A 16301-nucleotide genomic window follows, 5' to 3' on the forward strand; every position below is an offset into this window, starting at 1 on the left:
ATGCAAATATGCATCAATGGTGGAATACATGCATAAGAGATATGAGAACTACACACAGATGTTGTTTCTGACTGCCCTTTTAACCAATCAAAAACAATATTAACATATCATGATTATTTTTCTACAAAATCATCCCAGTTTGTATTCATGCCACAAATTACATGGCAATACCCATTTGTTTTTACTGCTTTAGACAACCAGCTAGCATTGCAATTAAAATGTCACTTATTCCCCAAATTAACAAAGGAAAAAGGATTTGTGCATACGAATGAAGAGTTCCTTTCTTAATATTTTCTCAGCATTTATTTCTGATTAGCCGCAAACCAGAGAAAGTACCTTATCAGCATGAGTCTCTGGCTCATCACGTCACCTTTTGAAACGTGGCTTGGTAAATTATTTTAATCCCAAAACCAGTTAGTCCCAAAACCAGACTTAACATTGCACTGGCTGGAAGAGCATGTTCACGTATTTCACAACGAGATGAAAACTGAGTGAGAGGAGTCTTGGGTTAATTGCCGGGGCATCATTTTTGAATTTTGAACGTTCGTACGGTGGTCAGGAAAAGGCAACAGCATGGGAGGTGCTGGAGTCACGGTGCTGGAAAGGTGGACTGCAGAGAGAAAGTCACATCCACACAGCGGCCGCGTTCAGCGCCGCCCGTGAACGAGCTCGGCGGGCGAACGGCCGCACGCCGACGGGCGCGGGAACGCGCCTCTCTCTCTTCTCCATTCTTGGCCACTCTTTCTCCTCACTCCTCCTTCCCTTTCACCCCCCGGCTAATTATCGTGCGTCTTTCTCTTTGATAAAGAGTCTCTTGCGCGAATTAGTACAATATTGCGGGACCCCCCCCACCCTCCGCCCACCACAGGCCAACCCCCCCTCAGAGCCTGGTAGCATCGGACCACCTTGCACACGTATTGGCCTTAAGTTTCTGTGTATAACACTTGTCAGCAGTATGCATATGGAGATTGGAGCATCTATTTTAACTGCTAATTCCCTCCCTCTCCTGCTTTTTTAAAACTCTAAAGGCCCCTCGCTGTGCGCCCCCCACAATCACAAGCAGAGAATGCTGGGACCTCATGCTGGGGGTTACAAGACGTCCCACTATAGAGGCAGAACAGGTGGGGGGAGGGTTACTCCAGCAGGGGTCAGAGCTGGGGTACACTAATAGGCCTGACACACTTCCCTTAGCATACCAGCCCCCCACCCATAACCGCCACTGCTGGGTTCGAATGGTCCAGTCAAAGCAGCTGACCGGCTGCCGTTTTGAGTCCTGCACAGGGCTGGACAGAGAAGGTGACTCACAGGGAGACTCACATTGTAAAGGAAAATAGGAGGTGGTTGTGTGGGGCTCCTCTGGTGAAACTAAAGCTCTATAACTCCATACACCAGTAAGGTCATCTGTGCAATCCATGCAAACTGCACCAGGCTTCTGGAAAGGCCCGCGAGACTGTCAATACAATTAACATAAAGCACCTACACACTTAAAGTGTATAACTGTGCTTGCTGATGTTTATATGAGTATGCAGTATCTGTATTTATATATTATTGATGCTTAATATATGAACTGCACAAACAGAAACTTCTTCTCTCTTAGGGCTATTTACCTTGAGGCTAATTATTCAATATGGTACAGCACTCTTCTAATATGTCAGAATATAGGAATCACCTTTGATACTACTGAGAGCAGAATCAAATGTTCATCCATTTTACTGCATAGGAAGAGAAGATACGCTAAGATGCTTGAAAATGGCGCCCCTGGGCCCATGATGTCATGAGAAAAACTTTCTCCTTTCTCCGCAAGCTGTGGAGAACAGGCTCACTGTAGCAGAAGAGACCCTCAGCTACATAAGCCAATCAGAATAAGAATGAGGAGCACTGGCTTTCCCACTGAGCTTAATCCAGGGCCCAGCACGACACAGGCCTCTTCTGCCTCTTCTGTGTGAGAGGTTGAGAACTGCTGGTTACTGTGTATGTGTGTGTGTGTGTGTGAGGGAGAGAGAGAGAGAGAAAGTGTGTGTGAGACTGGCATGCACTTGACCCAGGGCTGTGTGTTGACTAATCCTCTGATCAGGATGCCGGGAGGTTTGTGGGGTCGGAGGCTCCAGGCTGGCCCCTGATTGACTGCCCCACTCACGCTAATGCACTGCGATCATGCCCCCCCCCCCCATCCCTACAAAACGCACACCCACCCACACGCTTTAGTTCAGGCAAGAATGCATCGTTTCCTCAAAATTTTACAAACACATTACTCACACAAACTGCAGGTAAACCACATACACACACGTCAGAAGAGATATGAGAAAGGTATGAGGCAGCGACAGTAAGATGGAGCTAGCAGGTGTCAGGGGACCACCAGAGGGCAGTCAGTGTGACCTGGCCATGAGAAAGCTAAAATGTGTGTGTGTGTGGGGGGGTTTGAAAGCAGGGTGTCGGTGCCTCAGCCTGGCATGCAAACACGCTTGTGCCTGTGAGTGTGGCAGTAGGCCCTAAATCCCCTCGTTTTGTCCAGACAAATTGACAGAAGCCGGGGTCTTGTTTGCCTAGGCCCCCTGGTCGGCTGTGGGAAGGGGGGGCGCGAGGGAGAAGGGCCCATCAAAGCAACACTTTGCCTGGGAACAGGAGAAATAAATGCCCTGGTCCAAGGACAGGCCCCTGGGAGGGCTAAAGCAAGCAGCAGGAGCACGAACATCTGCCTGGTCTCTACTGAGAGAGAGAAGCAGGACAGAGCTTCCTGGAAGAGCAGGTGCCACAGTGTGTGAAACAGAACTGAGGTGAATCAAGACAGCTCTGAATTTCTTTAAAGGGTAAAATGAACGAGGAGTTGAAACCTAGTCCAAACGCAGGCCACAACCCAGCTGTTACCTTTAGTACAAAAAACCCTGATGCACAGGTTTAAACATGTAAGCCAATTACTTCACTTCTACTTATAACGAAATTAATAAAAGGCAATAACAGTAGTGAGTTGTTAAAATCAACATAAAATTTACAACAATAAAATCAATAACATTTACAACAAACACGAACATGCGTCGTGGTGCTATACAACTGTGCGTCTGCCAAGCGTACTCTAATAAGACATGGATGGGTGAAGAGGAAATGAGAGTGGGGGTGTATGTGCCCTTGCGTGGTGCCATACGATGACCGGCACAGAGGACTGTGGTACTAATCCTGTTACCCCAACCACACCCCCTACCATCCTCCCCCACATCCGCTCTTTGAAGCATTTCTCCTTTTCACTTACGCCCAAGCTCATGTCACCTGGGCACACGGAGAGGCTGGCTTTATTCGGGCCATCAAAGAAACAGGAAGACATGCAACAAGTGACTAGGAAGATCAAATGACACTGCGCCACAAAACCGAAGGAGTTTCAGATGATGAAGACTCCGCTCCTCTTCTCGGGCTTTGCGCCTCGTCTGGGGTTCAACCCCCAAAGTTTCAGCCAGGGTAATTACAAATACCGCGACTCCTGATTTTTTTAAAACCAGGTTTATGATCATGATCATTATTAGCTAACAAAACACAGCTCAGGGGAGGTTTAGGGCCTGTCCGAAACCAAGAATACAAAATAAATCAAGTTCACACAAAGGCAACAAAACCATTAGACACAACAAGCAGTAGTTCTTCATCCTCATAGATGGGGCTTTCCTGTAATGTACTACTGACACATGGTCACACAGTAACATAATGGTGCTAATCCCTAGGTTTGAAAACTACCCGTCAGTAGTGGAAACAAGGTATCAGAAAAGGATTCGCTGAGACACTAAATGTTTTCCCTTGCGGGGTTCCAGAGATGTGACAGGACAAAACAGTTGCATTCAGGTTACAGAGTGATGCTAAAATAACTGCTCAGAACCTATTTTATTGGGTAAACAGTTTGATCAGTAAATCTAAAGCCACTTTTGGGAAAGAAAACCAGTCTTTTTCAGAGGGTGCAGAAGCACGTCAATTCCGCATTCCAATTGCCTTCATCTTTCATTTACCAGTCATTAATAAGGACAAATGTTTAGAAGGAACTGGGGGACTGGGTTAACTGGATGTGTAGAAGACATCAATAATAGTTTTTAAATTGCCTCATGATTGTGTTTAACTGCCATTGGCTTGATCCAGACACCAGTCACCATCAATGATCACCAAGGATGTCTGAAGCACAACCCAAGGCCATAGAAGCATTCATACAGAAGAGATTATTTATATGTGATGTCTTGATATTAAAAGTTGAATAAAACACATTTTAATTAAAATAATTTTAATTATTTAATTAGGTTTTTGACAAGCACACAGTTCACATTTAAATTCAGTTTTAATTCAGTTATACCATCAAGAACAATACTTACCAAACATTTCTTTCAAAAAAAAAAGTTTTATTCCTACATTTTTAAATGGAAGTACTCACTCCCTCAATTAGAACCTTATGGGCAGTGTGCACCCTCTACTGGACAATAATAAGAACTACAACCAAGCAATTTCGCACATAGGTTTTTGTTTAATAATGTCTGCCCACTGGATTCGCTTTTGCATAAGGGTAAGAGCATTTGAGGCTAAAGTCACCTCTACTTTCTTGAAGTAATTTCTCTTCTCCCCTTCTTGAATGATCAGCTAGAACTGAACTTTACACAAAGTTTAACAGAAGTGAACTAAGGTTACGTACAATGCAGGTTGTAATGCCAAGTCTCCCCCACAAATCGCACTCAACTATTCGCAGAAGAGCATTCAAAATGTGATTCACCGTCATCCAATACAGAGAGAGAAAAAAATAAATAAAAAAATCAGGCTGCATTTGTTTAGGCTTTCACAAAGCGATCAGATCCATGTCCGACGATGTCAGACGTGGCTCTGTCTTCAAGCGCAGACTAAGCGCGTGCACCGGTCCGATCACGAGTGCGTCGCCTGCCCTCACTTTCCCGTGAGCTTCAGGACATCCCGGACCATTGCACCAATCCCATCGAAGATCAGGTGTAGCTTCGTGTCACACATGAACGCAGGAGAGGTCACCACCTTATTCTTCATATCAACATGGGCCTCGTGAGGGTTAAAGGTTAAGGGTCAACACTCAAGAGAAAACTTGAAAAACATTCATTTCAGTAATGCAAAAAAAAAAAAAAAAAAAAAAAAAAAAAAAGTTCAGCAGTGCTTTTTTTTTTTAAGAGCTTTGTAAATGAAGCGGTTTAGGACAGTCGTGACATAAAGGCATTCCTTTTCAGCAGTGTGCGGGGCAGGATATGGTGACCTCCTTGACCTTGTGCTTGCCGCCGAGTGCGACGATGGCCTGGGCGGTGCCGGCGTACGGCCACCTGCCTCCTCGCTCCTCCTCATGGCCTACGGTCACCTCCACACCAGGGAGCACCTTCGCCACTAGCACCGGGGAGATGCAACACAACCTGGTACAGAGGAGGCAACAGGACGACACAAGCACAGCAGTCAGGCAACTCGCAAACCCAAACAACAACTCCAGAGAAGCTGAATCAGGGCCAGTGACCGAAGGTGCACAGATTCACCCAACTGTGAAAGATTAATATGGAAGAAAGCCGAGTTTAAACTAAGTACTCCTGAATACTATTGGTCTGACACGCTAACAGACAGTAGACTCACCCAATGGGCTTTCCAGCTTTATGGAAGTCCTTCAAGACACGCTCAACCTCCTCATTCACACTACAGTCCTTTCCATCAACAGCAAAGGATGACCTGGTCTCCAGAGACAGTCATAAAAATGAAGATGAATCACTCGGGAATTAAAACCAGCCGTTATGGCACATAAGGTGGACTGTATGGCACATACGGTAGTCTGAGGTTACTGAATGTATTCTTCAGTAAAAGGCCTGGGCTCATTAACTGTCTCAAAGCTGCACAGTAAACACAAGCAGCGCTTCTCACAGGTTTTTGGCAGCCCCAAAGCCCCCTGGGAAGATGACTGCATCATGGCTGCCAGCGCTCAGCTTGGCCAGGTCAGCAATGCTACCTCTGGCGATGCGGGCCGACTCTGCCAACACGTTCCTAAAGGCCCCCCCCACACACACACACACATACTATATGGTTAGAAATACGGTGAGTTTAGTAAATGAAGAGACAACCAGTGTGAATAATGGTGTAGAATCTCCACTAGTTTTCACCTGGTTTCCATCTCTGCAGGCTGCCCCTTGCGGTGGTCTATAACGTGCATCTGTTCCACATCAGGTGCAAACATCTGGACCTCTGCACCTCCTCGACTCAGGTGCACCAGGATTCTGTACATACACAAATGCTTCCATTTCACCACGTCTAAACAGCCACATTTACGAACATCCTTTCCTGCAAAATATTTGCCCTGGAGGAACATTCCAGGTACAGGATGAAAAACGTTTCCATTCAAGTCATTTTTACGAAAACTGCTTTAGCTTTAAAATGTTTCTCGATATTTACCGACAATTTCCGCTTCCATTACTTATATCGACAAACATTTTTATGCGGCAAAGCAATTTTAATTTTAAAAGTATATCACTTGAATGGACTTGTAGCAACAGATACTCACGCCGATGCCTCGTGGATCTCTGTACCATCATACACCCCACAGCCTGACAACACCTGGGAAGCAAAAGAGTTAAGAATGCCAGTGAAACACAGTAGTGATATGGCTTTGACTACACAAAGGACAAATGTTTCTATTAACCTCACTAGGGACCAGAAAACAGATCCTCAAGCCTTCCTTCTCTGAACACTTTCACTGCGATTTTGACTTTGGGAGCTGAGCACGGAGGCTGAACAGTCTGCATCCAACAAACGGCAGGCAACACTTAGAGAACTGTGTCAGCGATAACGAGGACAATTAGTCACCTTTTTGCATTCTGGGAAAGTGTGAAAAGTGGGTTTCCAGTCAATTTTGTCTAACTGCATTATATGCCTCAAGAAGAATCAGATGTCCGTCCTTTTTATATGTCCGTCCCAGGCAAGGGGATTCTCCAAGGCCTATGCTCATGCATTTCTTAAGTCGCCTAACCACGCCACAGCACCGGACAAAGTATAATAAGGAAAGAATCGGATTTCTGTCGCATTGCACATCACATTTTTTTCTTTTCTTTCTCGAAATCTTAAAAGGGACGACTACTTACCACAGCGACCCTAGCGCCGCTCCACCGGGCACTAGTGTGAATCCTCACCAGAGAGGGACATGATTTGGATGTCAAGGCTCGAAATGCCAACATCGTGGATAGCAAAGTCGTGAACTTTGACAAGGGCAGCGCTTAACTCGGTCAAACGTGCGATTAATAGGCGTAAGCGATTAACTGCACCTTGGCTGTTTCTCTCAACGGCACTAAAATCTCCGATTACTTCAACGTGCTTTCACTATTATAGCAATAACACTCATGACGGAGTCACGTCTTTCAAAAACATTTATCGTATAGTATATAAATGAATTATTGTAGTGTCTTAATGGTGTTCAACAGCGGGCTGAATACACTGTAGAAATATTACGGTAGCGCTACTGTTCTTCTGTGCTCTTTTACATCACTGTGTTTTAGTACTATAGCGCCACTTGGCGGGACAGGTGAGCAGTCACGCGTAAAAATATGGTTTTGGATCAACGTGACGTTATTTTACCAGGCAACTACTGGTTATAAAGATGAAAAAAAAAGTCAAAGATTGTTGACCTTCGGCTATTTGTAATGAACGCCTTAGATGTAAAAATAATAATAAAATAGTAATATAAAAACATATCTTAAGGCATTTTAGCAATAATATAGACGGATATTTATAGCCCCCCAACCCATTTAACTGTCAGTTAAGCTGTGGAGACAAATTTGGACAGAAGACGTCATGCTTTTCTCAGACGCTCCAAGTGGTCTTTCCTGCAACACATCAGAATCCTATTGGATGAGCTTATCTGCATCCTTGCTTCCAATAACAGTCAACATTGGCAGTTTGGAGCTGAGATGTGCTGCATAATCAGGCAGTCATTCAGATGGGAGCTGGGAGAAAACAAAATGCATGCACACACAATTTAAAAACTTATGTAAGACTTTGGTGCTGAATTGGGGCATAAGAAGGAACCCCTGAGAAAATATGCTGATGCATAGAAAAAAGAGAATTAGATATATTGAGCTATAAAGAAATTCATTAATGTCCTATGACTGTAAATCATACTTGAGCATGGGAAAGGCACTATATGAATAACGATGATTATGATACCTTATAATAGGCCTTTAGGTGAGGAGTCATCTCTTGGACATTGACACTCTAGGTTTTGAATGGTTCTGGTTTAGTTTTGACTAACTGTAAATGGTGGCTGTGTAGACCATGCTGAGAATACATGATCCTCTCCACCTTAAATTGAGCCTCTCCTTGGCTTTTTCATTCTCCTGTTCAAGCAGATCTTTGATTGCTTGAACAGCAATCAAATTTAGCGTTCCAGCTTTTTCCTAACTAATTACCAAGTGAGCTACATGCCATCTCAAACCCCATCTCCTCAATTCCACCAGAACTAATTAGAGATGGAACCTTTCGCACGCTAACTCATGTCTGATAGCCTTGTCCTCCAAACCAGATTTCCATCTTGCAAACTCTCTCCTGATTTTGGTGAAAAGCCCCAGACCTGAATTTCTGATGCTTTCCTCCATCCTCAATAAATTCCATGAGGACATGATTGAACATTCAAATTTTCTGTAAAATACAAAAATGTTAGGAAGTATTTGAGGGAGCCAAATCAAGCCAAAAAACACCCCACACATAAATAAATACTGGCTTCAGAAATAATATTCCTTACAGGTCCTTACCATGACAAGAAAGCTGTTCTCATTTTCTTCTTGAGGAACTTCCTTTCCAAGCATTCTCAGTTCATGAACTGCCTTCTTCAGTTTCTCCTAAATTTGTTTCTGCAACTGTGGAATTGACCTCTGAAAAGGAAAAAAAAAAAAAAAGGATGAGGACATAAACACAATAAAAAAGTTGGAGGAAAGCCAGTTTGGTGGAGAAAATTGAACACAGGTGCAAGATTGTTAATAAAAATACATTTACACTAATGTGGTCAACCAATTCCTTTGTTAGTCTTTCTGCAAGCAGGGCACCATAACGTTTCCTTCTTCCAAGAGAGGTCTGAGAAAAACAGAAAGGGAGCGATGTCACAGAGTACCACTGGCTGGAACTTCCTAGACTAAATTATGTCTACAACCGGCCCGTACAATGTGCTATGTACTAGAGAGTCAATTTTAGGGCAGAAAATAAAAACATCTTCAGACTGCTTTTTTTGTCTAATGCAGATATAGATTCTTGTTATCATCAATATTACATCAACATTCTGTATAATTTAAATAATTTTCTTTGACAAGAGAAATTCCTTATCTGGAAAATGCATTCCACAAACACATGCAGATGTTTCTTGCCTGAAATGTGGACAGTCCTCATTTTTAAGGGCTACAGCCAGACTCAGGTTGTCAATGATGTCTTGCTGGGCACGTCTCTTCACCATCATGTTATTTTATGCAGCACAAGAAAATAGTAGAATGCATCTCACAACTTATACTTGCCAAGGTTGGCCGGCCATCCAGCAGGAGGGATACGCCCACTCCTGCTCAGGATCACAGCACGCACCTGCCCTGCTCCCGAGCACCTACCTATTAATCCTGCTCATCTGTTCCTTGTATCTTTCCCTCACTAAAACGCGCAGGTTCCTAAGGCCAGTGCTGCACATTAGTGGACTACACTGACAAGTATCACGACAGAGCGCATTGACGCTTTGCAGTTGTTCACGTTATGGGTAATAAAGAGCACCTTCTTTCAGCTTCGCCTCATGCTCCCTCGGGCCGCCACCGTCACAATATTTTACTCATGTCACATGTAGTGCATACAATAAAATGTTTTAGGAGTGAATGGGTGTTTCTGTTATTAATTATGGTAAGCCTACTCAATGGATATAATTTCTAATCAATATCCAAAATTTTCTGAACAAGAAAATTAAGTGCCAGTGTGCTGATGCACTACCCGCTCGCCTATAGATCATTGATTCACGCCTTTGCTCATGCATAAACAGAAAGGGCACAATTGGCGTGATTGACAGCTGTTTCCACAAATAGCGGACACTTGCTTTATATGGTCACCCACCGTGTGAGTTAGAGCCGTGCGCACAGCAAAACGTCACTTGTGCGTTGTAATCAGACGAAGTCTGTTACATTGGCGAAATGGATGCAGTCGGGTGTTGTTTTTATGGAATAGTTTGCTCGCCAGTACTTTTGGTCGTCGTGGAAAGGAAGAGGCTTTCATAGCTAGTCCACGCTAGAAGCCACTGAACCGCTCCTCAGCTTCCAGCTCATAACTGCACCCGTTTTAGCAGTAGTTTGTGTGGAGTTGTTTGGCTGCAGTTATGAGCTGGAACCTGAAAGACGGTTCAGTGGCTTTTAGTGTGGACTAGCTATGATGTTTGCATCGCGAATCACTGTTGGAATATTTCCATTAACTGCTGGAAAAATTAATAATCCTATTACAACCTGTAAGTATAAATGATAAAACATGCTTTTTCTTTACAGTATTACAGCATTGCGTATTATGGCATTTTCCCCAGCATAACCGTTTAGCCTAATAACAATGAAGTAATTAGGCAAATATTGTTTAGCCTTTAACAATTAAGATATAAGGAAGCTAATATTGTTGTGATGTTTTAGCAAAAGACATTTTGCACACATGATGCATAGTGACTAATGACCTTGTGTACATTTGGTTTTTGGGCACTTTGGAGGTGTCTAGGGCACCTACTGGAAAATTCTGTGTAGCATCTGACTCATTTCATGTATATGCTCAAAATTGTTCATTTTATTTGACAGGACCCTGGGGAATGATGAAATAGTCCCCCCCCCCCCCCCACCTTGGGGGCTGGGCGACCCTGAAGCTCAGGGGAACCTGAGTGCCTTTGTTCCCCTGTGTGCCTTGAAGGCTGTAGATCGAAGTGGAGCATGGCTCTGCATGTCCGGATTGATGACCTTCACAACATGTGTTCCATTGTCCCTAGGGCTCCAGTCCCTAGCCTTGCCAGCCTGGCACTTGTCCTCCCTCTTGGGTTTGCCCTCAGCCTGGCAGACCAGGGGCACGCGGTCCTGGCTGATCTGTGGCACCTGTGAGGGGTGCGTTGGAGTTGAGCCCACAGCTCTGCTCCCTGCCTTATTCAAGACAGCACGCCTGATGAGCAGGGAATCAGCCAGCTTTGGGCCACAACTCATTCTGTCCTCATTCCCCACCTCCACCTTTGTTGGCACTTCCCTCACATGCTTGTGGAGGACATGTTGGGTTGTGCCAGACTTGGGGCATTTTGGTTTGCTGGGGGCCGTTGTGTGGAGGGCGGCTTTCCCTGAGACGGGTGGAGCTGTCGGAGTGTGAGCATCCTTCACACCCATGACCTGAGCACTGCTCTTGTGTCCTGGTTCTCTGACCAGTGAGGGGAACACAGTCTGGCTGTAGCGCTGGCCTTCAACAAGGAATCTGCTTGTTGACTTGCCACCGTGACTTCCTGCGGTGGCTTCCGGAAGTGCTGGGAATCTTGAGTTCTTCCCAGACTTTCTCAAGTTTTGAAGGAATTGAGGTTCCTTCTTCCTCTGCGAGATTCCTGCAATATCTGGAAAGTGGTGGCTGCTTCTTATTTTGTGTTGATGAATTATTTTTCCTTCCACAACATTCCAGAATCCACTCAACGTGTATTGAGTAGGCATTTCACTTCACCAAATGATGACTGGTGCCTTACTGGGAAAAATAACATTTTGTTTTAAATAGTTTACAAATACTCATTAATTTATAACTATGTTTTACTTAATGTATACTACATTCTCTTAATCTGAACAACACAAATTTTATATTTATATAATTAATCTGAATCAATAAACATCTTATTTTAATCAATGATAATAAAAAGGTTAAACCTATGTAGCTTCTTTAACAAACGGAAAGACACTTTACATTTTATTTGGGAAAAATATAGTATACAACATTTTCCTTATCTAGACTAAATAACACAAATAACGCATCATTTAAAAATAGTTTACAAGTTCATTAATAGCCTACCTTTCATCACCTCACCTGAATTTCTCTTATCCTATTGACCATTCTATGTATATTATAAACAATTTACACATACATTAACTGCTAATCAGTTACACTCCTCTTAAGGCCGTAACGCGAAATAACGACAGGAAAAGGAGAAAATAGTCGCAGACGATTTGGTCGCTTGGAAGATTTTTTTTTTTCCCCCGGAATTTATCGTTCAGTCTTTCGCATCGGAAAAAGGGACCACATATTCATCTATTGATTACGATATACTTTTGCTCCTTTGAAAAACGCAAACGATATTGGGTATATCCAATTTTGAAAAAATATACAAAAACAAACATGCAAAATGAAAGGAACATTTTCCTAACGTTTTTCCACAATCTTTTCATTTCTTCAACTGCAAAACAATGAAGTGCAAATAAAATGTATTATCGGGTATCTTTAATATTTAATTTTCTAATACATGTTATCATTTTAGCACGATACGTCGTAGGCTAACTGAACCGGTTGCTAATGTAATTAGCTCGCTAGTTTCGGTACAGTGCTGTCCAAATAGAACAGGCATGTCATCCTCATAGCCAAGCTCATTTACGATATATTTCACGTCGTGCTTTATAAACATTTTGATATTTGTCACAAAGTTCTAGATGCTAAAGAGAAACGATATCGTGTTTGCGTCTCAGCCGTCGACCAGTCAAGATGGTTTTGATGCTCTGCCAACTTCAGAAACGACTGTAATTGCTTTAGTGAGTTCCTCAACTCCAAAAATAATAACAGGACGACAAAATAATGAGGCTATTTTTTTTGCTGTGTTGAAAATCGCGTTTGGTGTGCAAGAAGCCATCTGTTAACCCGGTGTTGGGAATAATTTAATTGTCGACAGAATAAATTGCAATTAAATCGCAGTGTGTAACGGCCTTAAATCTAAACGGTTTCTCTTAATGCATTCCATCTCTTAATCTATTACATATTCTTTATTTAAATACATTAAGCAGTATAAACTATTTTTTTGGTTAACATGCTCTTAATCCCAACATGGAGTGAAAAGTTTACAAGATAGATTCAGTGGGATATTAATTACCTTAATCTATTTATATAAAATATCCTTAAACACAAGTACACATTAATTTATATTTGTCTAATATTCTCTTAATTGAAACAACGTTTGGAAAGACATAATTTCTTTTAGGCATTCCTTTTATATAGCAGTTTCTCACTGGTTTACCTTAAGAAGACTTTTTAGGCCTACCTTTGATATCGAAGAATTGTCCTAAATGGTATGCAATCTGTATTTTGCAGAGTCCGGTTTGCGCTCTCTGTCCGTAATGGTAACACCGTATGCAGCCGGGCCTTTTTTTAAAAAAGAGCTGGTTCGATGACGTCACACATATTGTGACGCCATAATATTCGTCCGCATTCTAGTTCATTGTTGTCTTGAGAACAGAGATGTCCCTTATGCCCACCCAAGTGTACGTCTAAGTAAATAAAAACATCAATTTCCTAAACCTTGGTCACCATATCTGGACTTGTCTTCATATAACAATGCATAGATTTATGTTTATGGTTATACTTTATTAGTCCCTTTAACTACTACTACTACTACTACTACTATTATGATGATGATGATGATGATGATGATGATGATCATGAAGAAGTAGTTTGTGCTCAAAAATGTGTGATTTTGCATATTATGTAAATTATCTCAAAATCAAAGCAGAGCTTATGGGTTCTTGAGGCTTTTTTGTAGACTTTGAAGACTAGTAATGACTGGGAAAAAGAATTTTTTCTTTATAACATGTGGTCATTTCACAATGTCTCCTCAGAGAAAAGGAACACTGACTGGGGGTTGTATTTCCAGGAATCAACCTCAGGTACATGCATCGTGCTCCAATAAACCTTCTCAGTGTTCCATCTTCTAGAAGAGTTGTTTGTTGCCCTCTTTAGAAAAATGACACTTTTATAAAGAAAAGTGAAAAAGAAGAGGAGAAGACTGCTGAGGTTGAGAAGACGAAAATTGGTGTGAAGAAGACTCATGAACCTAAAACTGAACTGTGAAATGTTTTGAATCCTGTGACAATTGTTTATTAAAGTTCACTAAACAACAAAAAGTGAATAGTAAATTCCTTACAACACCTTAGAAAGTTTCTGTAAACCTTCTGAAAAAACGTTTGGCCTTTTCCTGAGCTCCAGAGGTTGGCAGTGGGGCACATCAGACCATTTTGATTCTCTTTCCCAAGCTCTGGTCACCTATGCTGGCGATGGCAGACAGGTTCAGGTCCTTCTCCACTCCTAGCGACCTAAGCGAATCCACAAGGTCGATGCAGGGGTGCACCTTGTCCTCATACTTTGTGCTCAGACTACTACTCATTCCATCAATCGCACTGGGTTTCCTCAGCAACATCTCTGACATGCTTGATGCTCTCCTTCTACACAGCAAAACACACTAGCAAGTAGTGTTACAAATGAATAGTTAAACATAGATTAGCTGCAAAAATGATCTTTTAGAATTTATGTTCACATTTGCCTTCACAGTGAAGTTTGTCAGATATGTTCCAGTTCCATGTGAGACTAGATGATAAGTGTTTAATCCTAATGGACATTTTTCACAGTCTGGAGTTGGCAACATAATAGATTTACTTCCTGTCCAATATTCATCAAATATTCCCCAGGTTCTGAGACAACAGCAAGACCTAGAGACTTCATTTACGCCTTTTCTTAAAATACATATTTTAAATGTTTCACAGTGCTTTGATGTGCATGCATGTTAATTAGTGTGGAACTGAGTGGGCCTAAAGAGTATCCGAGACCACTTTTGAGCTTTTGTCCCGCTTTAAATGATTTTGTACTGTGGGTGCATAGTAATGGTGGCCTCAGAAGTGAGTGTATGTGGATATTCGAGAGATACGATGGCATAGTGCGAATCTCAGGGTATGTCTGAATTTTCTTCTTATCCCAGTCATCAAAAAACATACATAAACAAGGTAAAAAATGAATAGAGAAAAACTTTATATTATTTTCATTTTAGTTTATTCATGAAACACAAAGTGCAATGGCGACTTACAAATTGCACTGGCAAACTACGGCTTTGTTGTAATGAAAGCTGTAAAGCTGTAGCTTGGACAGTGCACAGGACTCCTCTAGCATAAGCTACAGCATGTGCATTAATGGAAAGTAAAGTGTAAGCTTTCCATTCAAGTCATTTTTACAAAAACTGCTTTAGCTTTAAAATGTTTCTCGATATTTACCGACAATTTCCGCTTCCATTACTTATATCGACAAACATTTTTATGCGGCAAAGCAATTTTAATTTTAAAAGTATATCACTTGAATGGACTTGTAGCAACAGATACTCACGCCGATGCCTCGTGGATCTCTGTACCATCATACACCCCACAGCCTGACAACACCTGGGAAGCAAAAAAGTTAAGAATGCCAGTGAAACACAGTAGTGATATGGCTTTGACTACACAAAGGACAAATGTTTCTATTAACCTCACTAGGGACCAGAAAACAGATCCTCAAGCCTTCCTTCTCTGAACATTTTCACTGCGATTTTGACTTTGGGAGCTGAGCACAGAGGCTGAACAGTCTGCATCCAGCAAACGGCAGGCAACACTTAGAGAACTGTGTCAGCGATAACGAGGACAATTAGTCACCTTTTTGCATTCTGGGAAAGTGTGAAAAGTGGGTTTCCAGTCAATTTTGTCTAACTGCATTATATGCCTCAAGAAGAATCAGATGTCCGTCCCAGGCAAGGGGATTCTCCAAGGCCTATGCTCATGCATTTCTTAAGTCGCCTAACCACGCCACAGCACCGGACAAAGTATAATAAGGAAAGAATCGGATTTCTGTCGCATTACACATCATTTTTTTCTTTTTTTTCTCGAAATCTTAAAAGGGACGACTACTTACCACAGCGACCCTAGCGCCGCTCCACCGGGCACTAGTGTGAATCCTCACCAGAGAGGGACATGATTTGGGTGTCAAGGCTCGAAATGCCAACATCGTGGATAGCAAAGTCGTGAACTTTGACAAGGGCAGCGCTTAACTCGGTCAAACGTGCGATTAATAGGCGTAAGCGATTAACTGCACCTTGGCTGTTTCTCTCAACGGCACTAAAATCTCCGATTACTTCAACGTGCTTTCACTATTATAGCAATAACACTCATGACGGAGTGACGTCTTTCAAAAACATTTATCGTATAGTATATAAATGAATTATTGTAGTGTCTTAATGGTGTTCAAGAGCGGGCTGAATACACTGTAGAAATATTACGGTAGCGCTACTGTTCTTCTGTGCT

General features: G+C 42.4%; 3 protein-coding genes and 1 long non-coding RNA gene across 5 annotated transcripts; 1 reads left to right on the forward strand and 3 right to left on the reverse strand.

Moving 5' to 3' along the window:
- Nucleotides 1–4244: 4244 nt before the first annotated feature.
- Nucleotides 4245–7438, reverse strand: gatd3 (glutamine amidotransferase class 1 domain containing 3). The gene is made up of 7 exons (XM_035523076.2): nucleotides 7086–7438; nucleotides 6509–6561; nucleotides 6111–6224; nucleotides 5875–5994; nucleotides 5593–5685; nucleotides 5225–5381; nucleotides 4245–5025 (listed from the first exon to the last, which is right to left on the reverse strand). Exons 1-7 carry the CDS (start codon nucleotides 7176–7178, stop codon nucleotides 4897–4899), a joined length of 759 nt encoding a protein of 252 aa, XP_035378969.2. The 5' UTR covers nucleotides 7179–7438; the 3' UTR covers nucleotides 4245–4896.
- A 180-nt stretch (nucleotides 7439–7618) lies between these two features.
- LOC113567895 (interferon-induced GTP-binding protein Mx-like) lies at nucleotides 7619–9442 on the reverse strand. Its single transcript, XM_081720372.1, is given in 6 exon segments — nucleotides 7619–8309; nucleotides 8312–8356; nucleotides 8738–8867; nucleotides 8989–9032; nucleotides 9035–9066; nucleotides 9354–9442. Coding segments are annotated over 6 exon segments (438 nt in total). The 3' UTR covers nucleotides 7619–8211.
- A 666-nt stretch (nucleotides 9443–10108) lies between these two features.
- On the forward strand, nucleotides 10109–13505 carry LOC145659269 (uncharacterized). Its single transcript, XR_014125306.1, has 2 exons — nucleotides 10109–10456; nucleotides 10788–13505. It is a non-coding gene; the product is annotated as an uncharacterized LOC145659269 (long non-coding RNA).
- A 407-nt stretch (nucleotides 13506–13912) lies between these two features.
- LOC118240804 (putative glutamine amidotransferase-like class 1 domain-containing protein 3B, mitochondrial) lies at nucleotides 13913–16240 on the reverse strand. Of its 2 annotated transcripts, none has more exons than XM_035523029.2 (3): nucleotides 15913–16240; nucleotides 15355–15407; nucleotides 13913–14297 (listed from the first exon to the last, which is right to left on the reverse strand). In XM_035523029.2, the coding sequence occupies exons 1-3, from the start codon at nucleotides 16003–16005 to the stop codon at nucleotides 14210–14212; spliced, it is 234 nt and encodes a 77-aa protein (XP_035378922.1). In that variant the 5' UTR covers nucleotides 16006–16240; the 3' UTR covers nucleotides 13913–14209. The 2 variants fall into 2 exon arrangements, with proteins under 2 accessions (XP_035378922.1, XP_081576895.1); XM_081720769.1 differs by having other exon boundaries at nucleotides 13913–14426.
- Nucleotides 16241–16301: the final 61 nt, after the last annotated feature.

This window comes from Electrophorus electricus, chromosome 9 (genome assembly GCF_041902795.1).
Source record: "Electrophorus electricus isolate QZ-2024a chromosome 9, ASM4190279v1, whole genome shotgun sequence".
NCBI classification, from domain to species: domain Eukaryota; kingdom Metazoa; phylum Chordata; class Actinopteri; order Gymnotiformes; family Gymnotidae; genus Electrophorus; species Electrophorus electricus.